Below are 13,634 nucleotides of genomic sequence, written 5' to 3'. Positions count from 1 at the left end.
GGCTGCTAAAGTCAGTCTTTTGCTGCTACTACAGCTTGTTGGCTTCATGAACACAGAAGAACTAATGTTTTCTTTTAAAGTTTTTGTGTAAATTTTTTACTTTGAAGAAAAGACTCAAGCACATGTAAAAATCAGACTACGCTGCATGTGTGTTGCCCAGTCATATGTTTCCTATTGTTTGATCATGGGCCGGTTTCAACAACTACTTTGCATGGCTATCCTTTATTTCCAATATGCACAATCCTATCTACAAAAAGGTAAGCGGTGCTTAGTTTACATATCGTCTGTATGTTAACTTGTATCTTCTGTAAAGCAGACACTTAGAAATGCTTTGTTCAGATGAGATGGCACAAGGTATGGAAGGCAACTCTCAGTAAAATATCTCTTTAAGTTATTTGCTTAAAAGGTGCAGCAAAAAGTGCAAGTTCCTCTCAATGTGAACCATTAGAGAAACAAGAGATTCTGCAGATGCTGGAAATCCAGAGTAACACACACAAAATGCTAGAGGAACTCAGCATCGATGGGAAAGGAATAAAGAGTCAACCCTTCAGGCTAAGACCCTTCATCAGGGCTGGAGAGAAAGGAGGAAGAAGTCAGAATAAGAAGGAAAGGGGCATCTTTTTTAGCCTTTTACCTTTTCTACCTATCACCCCCCCCCACCGTTTCTCTCTTCATCCCCCTCCCCCCTCCACTCAACTTCCACCATACTGGGCTTCACATACCACCTTCTAGCTTGTAATCCTTCCCCACCCCCACTTTCTTACCCCTTCCTTTCCAGTCCTGATGAAGGGTCTTGATCAGAATGTAGAATATTGCAAGTCCACTTTGCTGGTTCATTGGAGAGACTGACGGTGCGGGAGCTGTGTGGCCTTGGTTGTGGTGCAGACCAGGCCCTCATACCTTGGGGTCGCCTGCTGCAGCCTCCAGGTAAGTAAACGCCACGGCTGGCTTTGTGCCGCTCGATTGCACACTGGGTTGAGTGCTGCCCTCCAGAGTTTGTTCAGTGGATTGCGAGAACAAACTGGATTGCATTCATACACGTGCACAAGGGAAGGAATGCTTTGGACTTGTTCTTGCTGAAACATGTCTCCAGGACAAAATCCTTGCAACATCAGTCTACAGATCACAGCACTCAGGGACCGGGGCTAAATTATTATCAATATTCTTCCTTCTTTGTAACTATGTCTTTCTGCTATTGTAATTATATGTACTCTATGTGCTGTGACTGTTTGTACAGTCTTTTCCACCTTGGCCCAGGAGGAACATTGCTTTGTTTGGCTGTAGGCATGTGTATGGTTGAATGACAATTAAATTTGAACTTGAAATGTCGACTCTATTCCTTTCCATAGATGTTGCTTGATCTGATTTCCTCCAGCATTTTGTGTGAACCAGCAGGAATCAGGTTTATTATTAATGACATACACTCAGGGGACACTTCATTAGGTACAGGAGTGGAACCTGGTGTGGTCCTCTCCTGCTGTAGCCCTTCCACTTCAAGGTTCGATATGTTGTGGGTTCAGAGATGCTTTTCTGCACACCGCTGTTGTAGCCTGTGGTTATCTGAGTTACTGTCACCTTCCTGTCAGCTTGGACCAGCCTGGCCATTCTCCTCTGAACTCGCCCATTGACAAAGCACTTATGGCCACAGAACTGCCACTCACTGGATGTTTTTTGTTTTTCGCACCATTCTCTGTAAACTCTTGAGACTATTGTGCCTGATATCTCCCAGGAGATCAGCAGTTTCTGAGATACCCAAAGTACCCCATCTGGCACCGGCAGTCATTCAACTTAGTCACTTAGATCACATTTCTTCCCCATTCTGATATTTGGTCTGAACCTCTTGACCATGTCTGCATGATATTTTTGTATTGAGTTGCTGCCACATGATTGGCTGATTAGATGCTTACATTAACAAGCAGCTGTATAAGTGTACTTAATAAAGTGGTCACAGAGGGCGTACGTTCACTTACATTTTCTGTAAAGCAGAAATTTCTAATTGAAACATTTAGAAACACTTAGTTCAGGTGAAATCGCACAAGGTATGAAAGTTACCTTTCAGCAAACTACCTCTAAGTCAGGGGTTTCCAACCATTAACCGAGGGATCTGTGGACACCAAGTTGTGAACCCCAGCTCTAACAGTTGCAATGAAATGTGAAAATTCTTTTCAGTGTTATTACGCATGTGAACCATCAAAATCAGGTTCATTATCACTGACATGCTCTGAAATTTGTTGTTTTGTGACAACAGTATAGTGCAAGACATAAAAAAATGACTGTGACTTATATTAAAAGTAGAATGAGTAACATCCAAGCTGTATTTTGCTGAAGTTTATTTAAAATCAGATGTATGCCTTGTTTCTGTAATGTTTGTGTGTGGCACTATAAAAGTGCTGAATGGGATAGACCCACAACAGATCTGGCAGCTTAGAAGAGGGTTTCCATGAAGTACTGCAGCAGCGACCCAGCTGGTGGCGTAGTGGCATCAGCACTCCGGGACGAAAGGTCCTGAGTTCAAATCCAGCTGGCTCCCCTGCATGCTTTCCATCCGTGCTGGGTTATGAGCTGGTGATCTCTTTGGGGGAGAAAAAACGTAGTTTCTCCACTATGTCAGACAGGTGTAGAGGGAAATCGGATACGGCGTACCTTTCCTTTCCTACTGCAGCAGCCATGGCACCAGCAATTCAGGTTCAATCCTGCCCTCTAGTGCTCTCATGTTTCCCTGTGACTAAAGTATGTACTAAAGAATGCACCATGGCGCAGTTTATGTAGGTTTACAAAATATTTGACATAAAACTGCACAGAGTAACAACAAAATAACATACATATTTAAGTCACTCAGTTATTTTTTTCTCTCTCCTGTCTTTGGCATTTACCCATTCTTTGTAAACTCTATCTAGACTAATAGAACTCCCATCCATTTGATAGTTTTTGATTCTCATTAACATATCCAAATGACATTCACCTAAATGGTTTCTCAGCTTGTTTTTGATTTGATTCATTAGGCCAAAACCTCGCTCACAGTCCACACTAGACACAAGAAAGGTTCCCCTAATGTCCATCAACTGTGCAAGGTCGCAAAACTGTTCATTTTGTTGCACAAATGCTACCATTTGAGCAAAGTTTGAAATCAGTTTGGATTTAATTTTTTCTTGCACGGAAAATTTGAAATTATTAAACTATTACAGAATGTCCAGCTAGAAAATCATGATATTTTAGACATAAGGCATTAATTTGTTCATCGCCAAATGTGAAGTCACAACCTGCAATTGCGGAGAAATCAAAAGCTGACCATTCTTGTACCTTATCTTCAGGAAACCTTTCTTCTAAATGAACACAAAGACTATTTATAAAAGTCAACAGCAAACTCATATCTACTGTGACGTTTTCTTCACGTTGTTGGCTTAGCAAAACTTTAACTTTGTCACTCCATGAAACATTGTCTCCAGATACTGCTTTCTTATCTTGTTAATTTTGCCTTGCGCAAAGTGAAGTGAACCAATCGGTGTCAGGCCACTCTTTTGCAGAATCTTGCACAGTGCAGCCAGTTCATCAAAGACGTCACTTAAAACCTGTAAAGCTACTTTGTATGTGATGTTTATCAATTTCTTGTGACAGCATTTAGCCATAGGATCATTTGACTGATCTTTTTCAATAAAAACTTAGCAAACTATCTACAGGATTTGAAACAGATCTTTGTAAACTTTACGATATGAACACTATCCGCCAAAGATGGCTGCCGCCGTGATGCAGCTGTACAAACTGGAAAAGGAAAGGTGAGGTGACGTAAATTAGTGATGACGTGCATTGTGGTATTTGAAAAACCGACTAACTAGTTAACAGAAGAATTTAGCTAAAAGATTATTTTCAATAAGTATAATAGTCATAGTCATAGTCATACTTTATTGATCCTGGGGGAAATTGGTTTTCGTTATAGTTGCACCATAAATAATAAATAGTAATAGAAATAGTAATAGTCATGGAAATAATAAATAGTAATAGAAAAATAGTAATAAATAGTTAAATAGTAATATGTAAATTATGCCAGTAAATTATGAAATAAGTCCAGGACCAATAATTACTAATGTAGTAATTATTAATTACTACATTATTTTAGGTAACTAGCCTTTTGTGCGCACATTAATTTCCTTTCTGCGCTGGTTGAAAAGCATGTGTGCGCACGCACACAAGCACAGCTTAGAGGGAACATAGGTTGTGAGCGCAGCCTAATCTATCATGAAAACCAACCTCCCTTGCGTTAGCATACCTACAGCCTTGGGAAAGTGACTAACATAATCAAGAACCCCTTCCAGCCTGGTCATTTTCTCTTTTCCTCCCCTCCCTTCTGTCAGGCAGAAGGTACACAAGCTTGGGAGGACATACCACCATACTCAAGGACAACTTGTCATGAATGATCCCCTTAGACAATAAAGATGGATTCTTAGTCTCTCAGTTTATCTCACCATCGTTTCTGCACTTTATTTGTGTACTTTCACAGCACTTTCTCTGTAAACGTGATACTATATTCTGTATTCTTAGTTTGTTTCCTTTAATACTTCCTTAATGTACAAAGTGTACAGCTGCCATGCATCTGGCCATGAAGTTATAAATGGCAGCTTGGTATGTTTCTGCTGCTTCCTCAATGCCTCTAGCTTCCAATATTGTAAGGAAATATCAGAAAATGTCCCTCCCTTTACCATTAGGAACAAACCAAATTCTGGATTGCTGAAGAGTGACTGCAACCAGTAGCAGCCTGTACCTAAAAACTGAGATACCAACCTGTTTACAACAGCAACGTCACCATCATCATCATCATGTGCTGTGTCGCATGATGTGAATGATCACAGTCATGACCATAATCATTCTGGGCAAGGTTTTCTACAGAGGTGATTTGCCATTGCCTTCTTCTGCAACAGCACCATGGGACTAACATCTGTTAGATGGCAGAAACAGGATGTAGTAGCAGAATGAAATTCTCCCATAACCAGTGGGTCTGATCACATTTCTGCTACATCCAGGTGTGGATGAGGATTAACAATTGCACTATGATTGTTGCTTGTGCCCTATGCAAACTGCTTGGGTTACTCCAGTAGAAGCTCCCAAACCCATGATTTCTACCACCAGGGTGGGCAAGTTTTTCAGATGTAAAGGAACATCGTCAGTCATAGGTTTCTCTCAAAGTTCCATACCACAGAACTAGATCATGGATATTTAATTGTTGCCAAGTCTGAATTCTGGAACTGCCATCCCCAACATCATTGTGGGAGATTCTTCACTGGAGGAACCAAGGCAGTTCAAGAGGGTAGCTCACAACCTTTACTATCAATAGCAATTACTGATGGACAATAGATGCTGCCTTTGCCAATGACTCCACCCCCACCAACCGATACATCTGGTAAAATGTACAAGTATTGAAAATAAAATTGATTTATTTTATTTAGCGATAGTGTGGAGTAGGCCCTTTTGGCCCTTCAAGCAATGCTACCCCAGCAACCCCACAATCCCAATTAACTCTAACATAATCATGGGACAATTTACAATGAACAACTAACCTACCTGGTACACTGTGTTTGGACTGTGGGACGAAACTGGAGCACCTGGGGAAAACCCTCCCATTCCACTGGGATGGTACACCGAGCCTCCTTACAGAACGGCACTGGAATTGAACTCCGGGATGCCCCAAGCTCCAAGAGTGTCTCACTAACTCCTACGCTACCATGAAGCCCAACTTCCCACTGACTTCCAACCTATTTCTTGCAAGATCTAGTCCCACACTTAGTTCTCACATCCCCATTGCTCCATTTTTGAAGTTGACATCTTCTAAACCAATACTTGCTATATGTCTTCTTAATTTAGATTTCGCTCCACACGACTGACAGAGCCATTGACTGTGCCCACTCCACTTCTTTCTCCTGCTTACCATCTTCTAATCCGAAAACCCACAAGTTTCAATATCCAATAGTTTATCCTCCATTATGTTCACCATTGTTTGTAAACCTACCACCTATGCAGCATTCTACATTCTCTTTGGTACAAACTGATTCATCCCCTCCGGGTCAGGGGTTACAACACTTGGTCCCTTCCCTCCTCTCCGTAACATCCACAACGTTTCCCTTCAGTAAAAAAGTGACTTACTTGTACAATATTTAATTAGAATATTTTTATTTGCAACTCATGGTACAGTCTCCACAACACTGAGGAGATCAAAGGTTTAGACTGCAGGCACAAGTCTTAGCTTCTGCCCCCTTGCTACTCTGATTACAGCCTCTTACATTATTTGATTAAAAGTAAATGGAAGTTTCATCTTCCCATTCTGTACTTCACAACCTTTCAGTCTCAGTACCAAATTCAGCAATTTTGAATCTTAATTATAGCTTTTTTTTTATGAGTGGTTGTAAATATTGACCCTGGTATATCTACCCAATGAATCATTTAATTCTCTACACTCTACACTGCTGTTCTATCATCCTTTTAGCATTTAATTTCTCCTATGCCCATCTTGCCTTCCCTTTAACCATAAGATCATTAGAGATAGGATTGGGTTATTTGACCATAAGACCATAAGATATAGGCCATTTGGCTCATCGAGTCTGCTCTGCTGTTTCATCATGGCTAATCCATTTTCCTTCTCAGCCCCAATCACCTGCCTTCTCCCCATACCCCTTCAAGCCCTGACCGATCAAGAATCTATCAACCTTTGCCTTAAATACACATAAAGACTTGGCCTCCACACCTGTCTGTGGCAAAGAATTCCACAGATTCACCACTCTCTAGCAAAAGAAATTCCTCCTCGTCTCCGTTCTAAAAAGACACCCCTCTATTCTGAGGCTGTGTCCTCTGATCTTCGACTCTCCCAACACAGGAAACATCCTCTCCACATCCACTTTATCAAGGCCTTTCACCATTCAACCCATTGCGTCTGTTCTACCATTCTATCATGGCTGATTCATTTATCCTTCTCAACCCCATTCTCCTGCCTCCTTCCCCTTATCTTTGACACCCTTACTAATCAAGAACCAACCAACCTCTGCTTTAAATATACCCAATGACCTGTTCTGCACAGCTATTTGTGGCAATGAAGTCCACAGATTCACTACCCTCTGGTTAAAGAAATTTTTTCTCATCTCTGTTCTAAAGGGACGACCTTGTGTTCTCCCACTATTGGAAACAACCATTCTATCTAGGCCTTTCAATATTTGGTTGGTTTCAATGAGATCCCCTTCTCATAAACTCCAGCAAGCACAGGCCCAGGGCTATCAAATGCTTCTCATATATTAACCCTTTCATTCTCAGGATTATTCTCTTGAACCTCCTCTGAATTCTCTCCAATGTCAACACATCCTTTCTTAGATTTTGCATTCTTCCTCTCCTTCCCCTTTCCTTTCCTTTGACTCTAACTGGTACTAATTCCATTTCCTTGTATTCCATTCAGATATGTATCCAATAATTCTGCATGATCTCTTTACCCAAAGCAATTTTGTCTATTTTGGATCACAAATAATCCAACCTCCTCCTTCCTTTCACTATTTCTTTTCGATACAAATTACTATATGAGGCTAAATAAAGATTGAGTAAGTTAGTCCTGGTACAACCTTACTTTTATTTGTGTTTGTCTCTTCGTTGCATTTTTTTTTGCCTTTTTCAATAGTTATTGTAAACTACTTGCCATCTACTTCCAGTGCTAGTCTCTGCTGCTGTAGTTTCTATTTGACCCTCCATGTCTTGTTGCAGTTGCATTTTCACATTATATGCTGGAAAATAACCCCCTCTGGAAAGGAAATAATATGTTGAAATTGTATTCCAATGAGTGCCATTACAGTGAGTCTGTGGTAAAGGAAGCAAACAAGGCTCAAAAGAAAATCTGCAGATGCTGGAAATCCTGAGCAACACACACAAAATGCTGGAGGAACTCAGCAGGTCAGGCAGCATCTATGGAAAAGAGTAAACAGTTGATGTTTCGGGCCGAGACCCTTCAGTAGTCCGGATTTCAAAACCTTCAATGCATTGTTTAAATTCAGATGTTGGCTTGTATTATTTTTTATTATATGAGAAGGTATTTTACATTTTTCTCCTTAATAAACAGCTTCGGTCTTGGTAGGGGTTAGATTCTTTTTTTTGTAATAAATTAGTATATTTCAATATAACTATTGATTAACTTACATGAATACTGGGTAATGAGATTGTTATTATGGATAGATATAATGTAATTGGTAGTGTTTTTAAAAAATCTTTTTTGACCTTTTATATTTACTTTCTTGTACTCTGTATTCTTCTATGTAGAAACTAATAAAAATATTGGAAAAGTAGTCCGGATGAAACGTCCACTATACTCTTTTCCATAGATGCTGCCTGACCTGCTGAGTTCCTCCAGCATTTTGTGGATAAAGGAGGCAAGGTTGTTCTCATCTGCTGTTGTAACGTCTTTCCAGCAAGCATTGCTGGTGAGTGACAAAGAGTAGCAAATTCCTGCCTACTGTCTTCTAGCGGCATCTAATGTCTAAAATATATTTCATTTAGATGGTCCATATTTAATGAAGTAGAAAAAAATCAAAGTAAAATTTATTATCAGAGTACATATATGTCACCACATACAACCTTGAGATCCATTTTCCTGTGGGCATACTCAGCAAATCTATAGAATAGTAACTGCAAAGAGGAACACTGAAAGAATAAGAGCATAGAAGACAACAAATTGTTGAAATGTAAATATAAGTAAATAACACTAAACAACGAGAGCATGAAATAACAAGATAGAGTCCTTAAAGTGAGATCATTGGTTATCTCTATAGATAAATGTAGTTGTCCTCTTTTGTTCAAGAGCCTGATAGTTTCAGTATTCAAATGTGAACTCCTTATAATTAATTGAATCGGATTGAGTGGCAAAGTGGTAATAACTGTCAGTAAAATTATGACGTTTACTCGGCTCTGCACTGAACTGAGGCTAAGGCTGAGGCAGGCTTCGGGCCCTGTTTCTATCAACTCACTTCTGTTCTGAATGCCATTTGCTTTCTTTTATTGTTTGCATTATTTGTTTTTTTTTCTCTCTGCATGTTGGGTGTTTGATGATCTTTTTTTAATGGATTCTTTTAGGTTTCTTATTTTTATGGCTGTCTGTAAGGAGACGAATCTCAAGGTCATATAATGTATGCATACTTTGAACGTTGACTAAGCAGTTATACCTGGATTTATATTTTGTCTTCTTTTAATTATAAGATAATGCCATCCAATTTATTGCCTTTGGAGATGGGGGAGGCCTCCCTCATCCACCATATGTGACTGACATCCAGAGAGCCACAGCACAAGAGATGGGGAGAATTGCCCAAAAATTTGGAGTAGATTTTGTGCTTAATGTCGGAGATAACTTCTACTTCCACGGTGTGACAAGTGTAAATGACCACAGATTTAAGGTGAATATTGTTAATTCGTTATAGTCATATTTAAGAGGAAGTGAAATTTTTGAATACTCTCATAAAATGTGTTTAGGCTGATGATATTCAGTAATGCTATATTCCCAAAGTACAAACGTTTGTATGCTAACTTGGTGTCTACATCTCTATGCTCCTCATATTGAGCTTGGAAAGTCACAGAGGCCACATACACTGTCTTGAAGTTACTTAGACGAGACACCTGGTTCTATTCTCCATTGAAAAGAAATAAAACTCCAAATAATTTTCCACACATTATTGATCATGAGAAGTATAGGTGTCTCAAGTTTTTAAAAAAATATTCTTTCTTTAAAATTACAAACAAAAAGACAAAAACAAAAAACAGCAGCACATCTACAAAAACCACGACCTTAACAAAATCAAATTAAATATTGAGCAGCACACTGGAGAAAACTATAAAGGCAGAAGTAAACGTACACAGCAGAGGTGCACTGCACCAAAAAACCTCAGTCCTCACCCCATAAGAAAGTCAATACAGGGCCCCATATTCTTTCAAAGATGTTCCCTCCGTCCTCATTACATAGTCTCAGTCTCCAAATGTAAAGTATTTGCCAGTTCTCTCAGCCACAGATCGTACGTAGGGTCAGAGTCCATTTTCCACATTTGCAGGATTAACTTCTTAGCAATCACCATGCCAAACAATACAGCAGCTTTTTCATACATATTGGCTGAAGATAGGGACCTTGTTGCTCCAATGATGGCTATGAGCGGGTCTGGTTCCCACCGCTTCCCAAAAGCCTCAGAGAAACAGTGAAAAATACTTTTCCAGTATGCATAAAGCTTACAACATGACCAGAATGAATGTGACAAGTTACTGTTCACAGATTTACATCTATACTGTGCAACTTTTCTTTGGAATAATGAAGTCTATGTATTGTTTTAAACTGTATAAGTCTGTGTCTGTCATTGACCGAACAATCATGTATACTCTTTAAACACTCATCCCAGACCTCCTCTGTCAGTCTATACCCAATTCACCCATGCCTATTTAAGACCTGCAGTATTCACCTGAGCTCCGTTATGTAGGATCTGATAACAATAGCATACCACACTACAAGTAACAGGATCAAATTTATTTATTGCCTCCAGGGGCTCATGTTTGTCTAAAACTTTGAAGTTAGGTATATATTTCCTAACATAATCTCGAATTTGTAAAGATCTAAAAAAACTAGATGCAAGGATATTGTAAACTGCTTGTAACTGCGCAAATGAGGCGAAGTTTCCTTTAATATATAGATCACCTACACTACAGATACCTCTCTGTTTCCAGGTAGAAAAAACAGTATCATTCAGGTTTAACAGGTTAAACTCAAGTTTAACTTCTGTGCTATGTATCGAGTCTTATATCTCACATGAGACTTGCTCCTTCTACTAGTATTTCCTCTTCATGGACTTTCGATCAAATATTGTCAATACTTCTATGTTTTAAACTGAGCGTGAGTAAACTCAGTAACTGATTGTAAATTGAATGTGTTGTTTTAATCTCTGTGAATGGATACATAATAGTAAATAAGAACCTAGTACTTTTCATAATTGGATCCTGATAAACATGAGGGTAGTAAAATTAATTTGTATCCCTTAAGAATTGTAGTGAATTTAAAGAACACATTTGCTTATAAAATTCACCTACAAAAAGTATAAAATTTTGTGAGGTGTGTGTGTGTGTGTGTGTGTGTGTGTGTGAGCAATACAAAATGGTAAATTTATTCTGGATCTTAGTAGTGTGCTGAAAGTGACATTGCAACTTTCTAGCTAAATGAACATCCTTTCTTTTGAAGTCATATACTATTGTAAAACAATCCAGGTAGAAACTAAAATCAGCATAGGCAGTAGAAGTATAACTTGGTCACTTATTGTAATAGAATTATAACTGTTATAACTGTTATATGGTTAAATTTTAGAATTTTTGCAGCTAGAATTCTGAATTAACATGAATATGAAAAGTAACCGAGGGAAAGTTAAGGTGGAGAAAATATGAGGAAATTCACCTGTTTGGAAAAAAATGGCATGTTTTAATTACAGTTTTTATTCAGATCTGTCTCAGTAAACTACTTACGCTTTTGTTTCCTTATTAATTAACTGTTCATGCATTTCTCTTAAAATCGCTCTCTCATAAGTTAAATCCCTTTCTCCATTACTAAGACACTAAGTAGCTGATGTAATTTTTCACTTGTCTGAATAGGAAACATTTGAGAACATTTTTAAAGCTCCCTCCCTTGTCGAGATACCATGGTACATTCTGGCAGGGAACCATGATCATTTGGGTAATGTGTCAGCACAGATTGCTTATTCAGGAATTTCTAAGAGATGGTAAGTAATTTGAATATCAGGTTGTTAATAGTTATAATGAGATAATAAGGTAGTATTAATTGCTTTCCACATTTTCTTGGGGTTAACTTTCTCAGCAACTTAAAAATGGAAACAGTCAACCATTAATCTACTCCACGGAAACGATACGTACAACACTGAGGCATCTAAAGAAGCTGCATTGTTTGGAAAAGTTTGCTTTATGAAATAAACAGATGTAGAAACTTAATGATAATTTCAGCCTCAGTCTTCTTCCGCCGTGAATAACTATTGAGTTAAAAAAATTAGTCTTATGCATTGAAGTTGGTTACTGGTTATTCCACTTTAAAGGGATATCATGTAGTTAATATATAATATTTTGTGACAGACAGTAGCCTTACTTGAACAGAAATTTTGGCAAGATAATAAAAATAAAATAAAAACTTTTAGATTCTCCGCTGTTATATTTTCCCACAATCATGGCAAATTGGTTTCATTGCTCGACAACGTCTTGTTGTCATTTTTATGGAAATTGGAAATAACACCTCCACCTCGCTGACAATCAACATTGGCACACCTCAGGGGTGTGTGCTTAGCCCACCGCTCTACTCTCTCTACACCCATGACAGTGTGGCTAGGCATAGCTCAAATGCCATCTGTAAATTTACTGATGATACGACCATTGTTGGAAGAATCTCAGATGGTGATGAGAGGGTGTACAGGAGTGGGATATGCCAGCTAGTTGAGTGGTGTTGCAGCAACAACCTGGCACTCAACGTTAGCAAGACCAAAGATGATCGTGGTCTTCAGAAAGGGTAAGGTGAAGGAACACACACCAGTCCTCATTGAGGGATCAGAAGTGGAGAGAGTGAGCAATTTCAAGTTCCTGGGTGTCGATATCTCTGAGGACCTAACCTGCCCCAACAAATCAATACAGCAGTAAAGAAGCAAGGCAGCAATTATATTTCACTCGGGGCTTTGAGGAGATTTGGTTTGTCACCTAAAACGCTTGCAAATTTCTACAGATGTACCATGGAGACCATTCTAACTGGCTGCATCAACGTTTGGCATGGGCGGCCACTATATAGGATTGAAGTGAGTTACAGCAAGTTGCAAGTCAGGTCCATCATGGGCAACAGCCTCTATAGTATCTAAAGCCTCTTTGAGAAGTGGTGCCTCAGAAAGGTGACGTCCCTCATTAAGGACCCCACCACCAGAACATGCCCTCTTCTCATTGTTACCATCAGGAAGGAGGTACAGAAGCCTGAAGGCTCACACTCAATGATTCAAAAGCTTCTTTCCCTCTGTCATCCAATTTCTGAATGGACATTGAACCATGCACACTAACTCACTCCTTTTTATTTCCATTTTTTTGACTATTTATTTGCACTCTTACTTCAGTGGTTGGTAAGTTAATGGAGAAGATCCTGAGAGGCAGGATTTATGAACATTTGGAGAGGCATAATATGATTAGGAATAGTCAGCATGGCTTTGTCAAAGGCAGGTTGTGCCTTAGGAGCCTGATTGAATTTTTTGAGGATGTGATGAAGGTACAGCAGTAGATGTACTGCATATGGATTTCAGCAAGGCATTTGATAATGTACCCAATGCAAGGCTTATTGAGAAAGTAAGGAGACATGGGATCCAAGGGGACATTGCTTTGTGGATCCAGAATTGGCTTGCGCACAGAAGACAAAGAGCTGTTGTAGATGGGTCATATTCTGCATGGAGGTCGGTGACCAGTGGTGTGCCTCAGGGATCTGTTCTGGGACCCCTTCTCTTCGTGATTTTTATAAATGACCTGCATGAGGAAGTGGAGGGATGGGTTAGTAAATTTGCTGATGACAAAGGTTGGGGGTGTTGTGGATAGTGTGGAGGGCTGTCAGAGGTTACAGTGGGACATTG

The 13,634-nt window shown here is 39.3% G+C and overlaps 1 protein-coding gene across 1 annotated transcript in view; it reads left to right on the top strand.

Moving 5' to 3' along the window:
- Positions 1-13,634, top strand: part of acp5b (acid phosphatase 5b, tartrate resistant) — a 47,371-nt gene continuing 33,737 nt past the window's right edge. Inside the window, exons 1-3 of the mRNA XM_063063462.1 lie at positions 1-257; positions 9,211-9,404; positions 11,626-11,753. Coding sequence (XP_062919532.1) covers positions 146-257; positions 9,211-9,404; positions 11,626-11,753 — 434 coding nt within the window. The 5' untranslated portion in view covers positions 1-145. The remainder of the gene's footprint in view (positions 258-9,210; positions 9,405-11,625; positions 11,754-13,634) is intronic.

This window comes from Mobula hypostoma, chromosome 12 (assembly GCF_963921235.1).
Source record: "Mobula hypostoma chromosome 12, sMobHyp1.1, whole genome shotgun sequence".
In the NCBI taxonomy this organism is placed as follows: Eukaryota; Metazoa; Chordata; class Chondrichthyes; order Myliobatiformes; family Myliobatidae; genus Mobula; species Mobula hypostoma.
The sequence above is the reverse complement of the archived record's forward strand: the minus strand, read 5'-3'. Positions and strand labels throughout refer to the sequence as shown.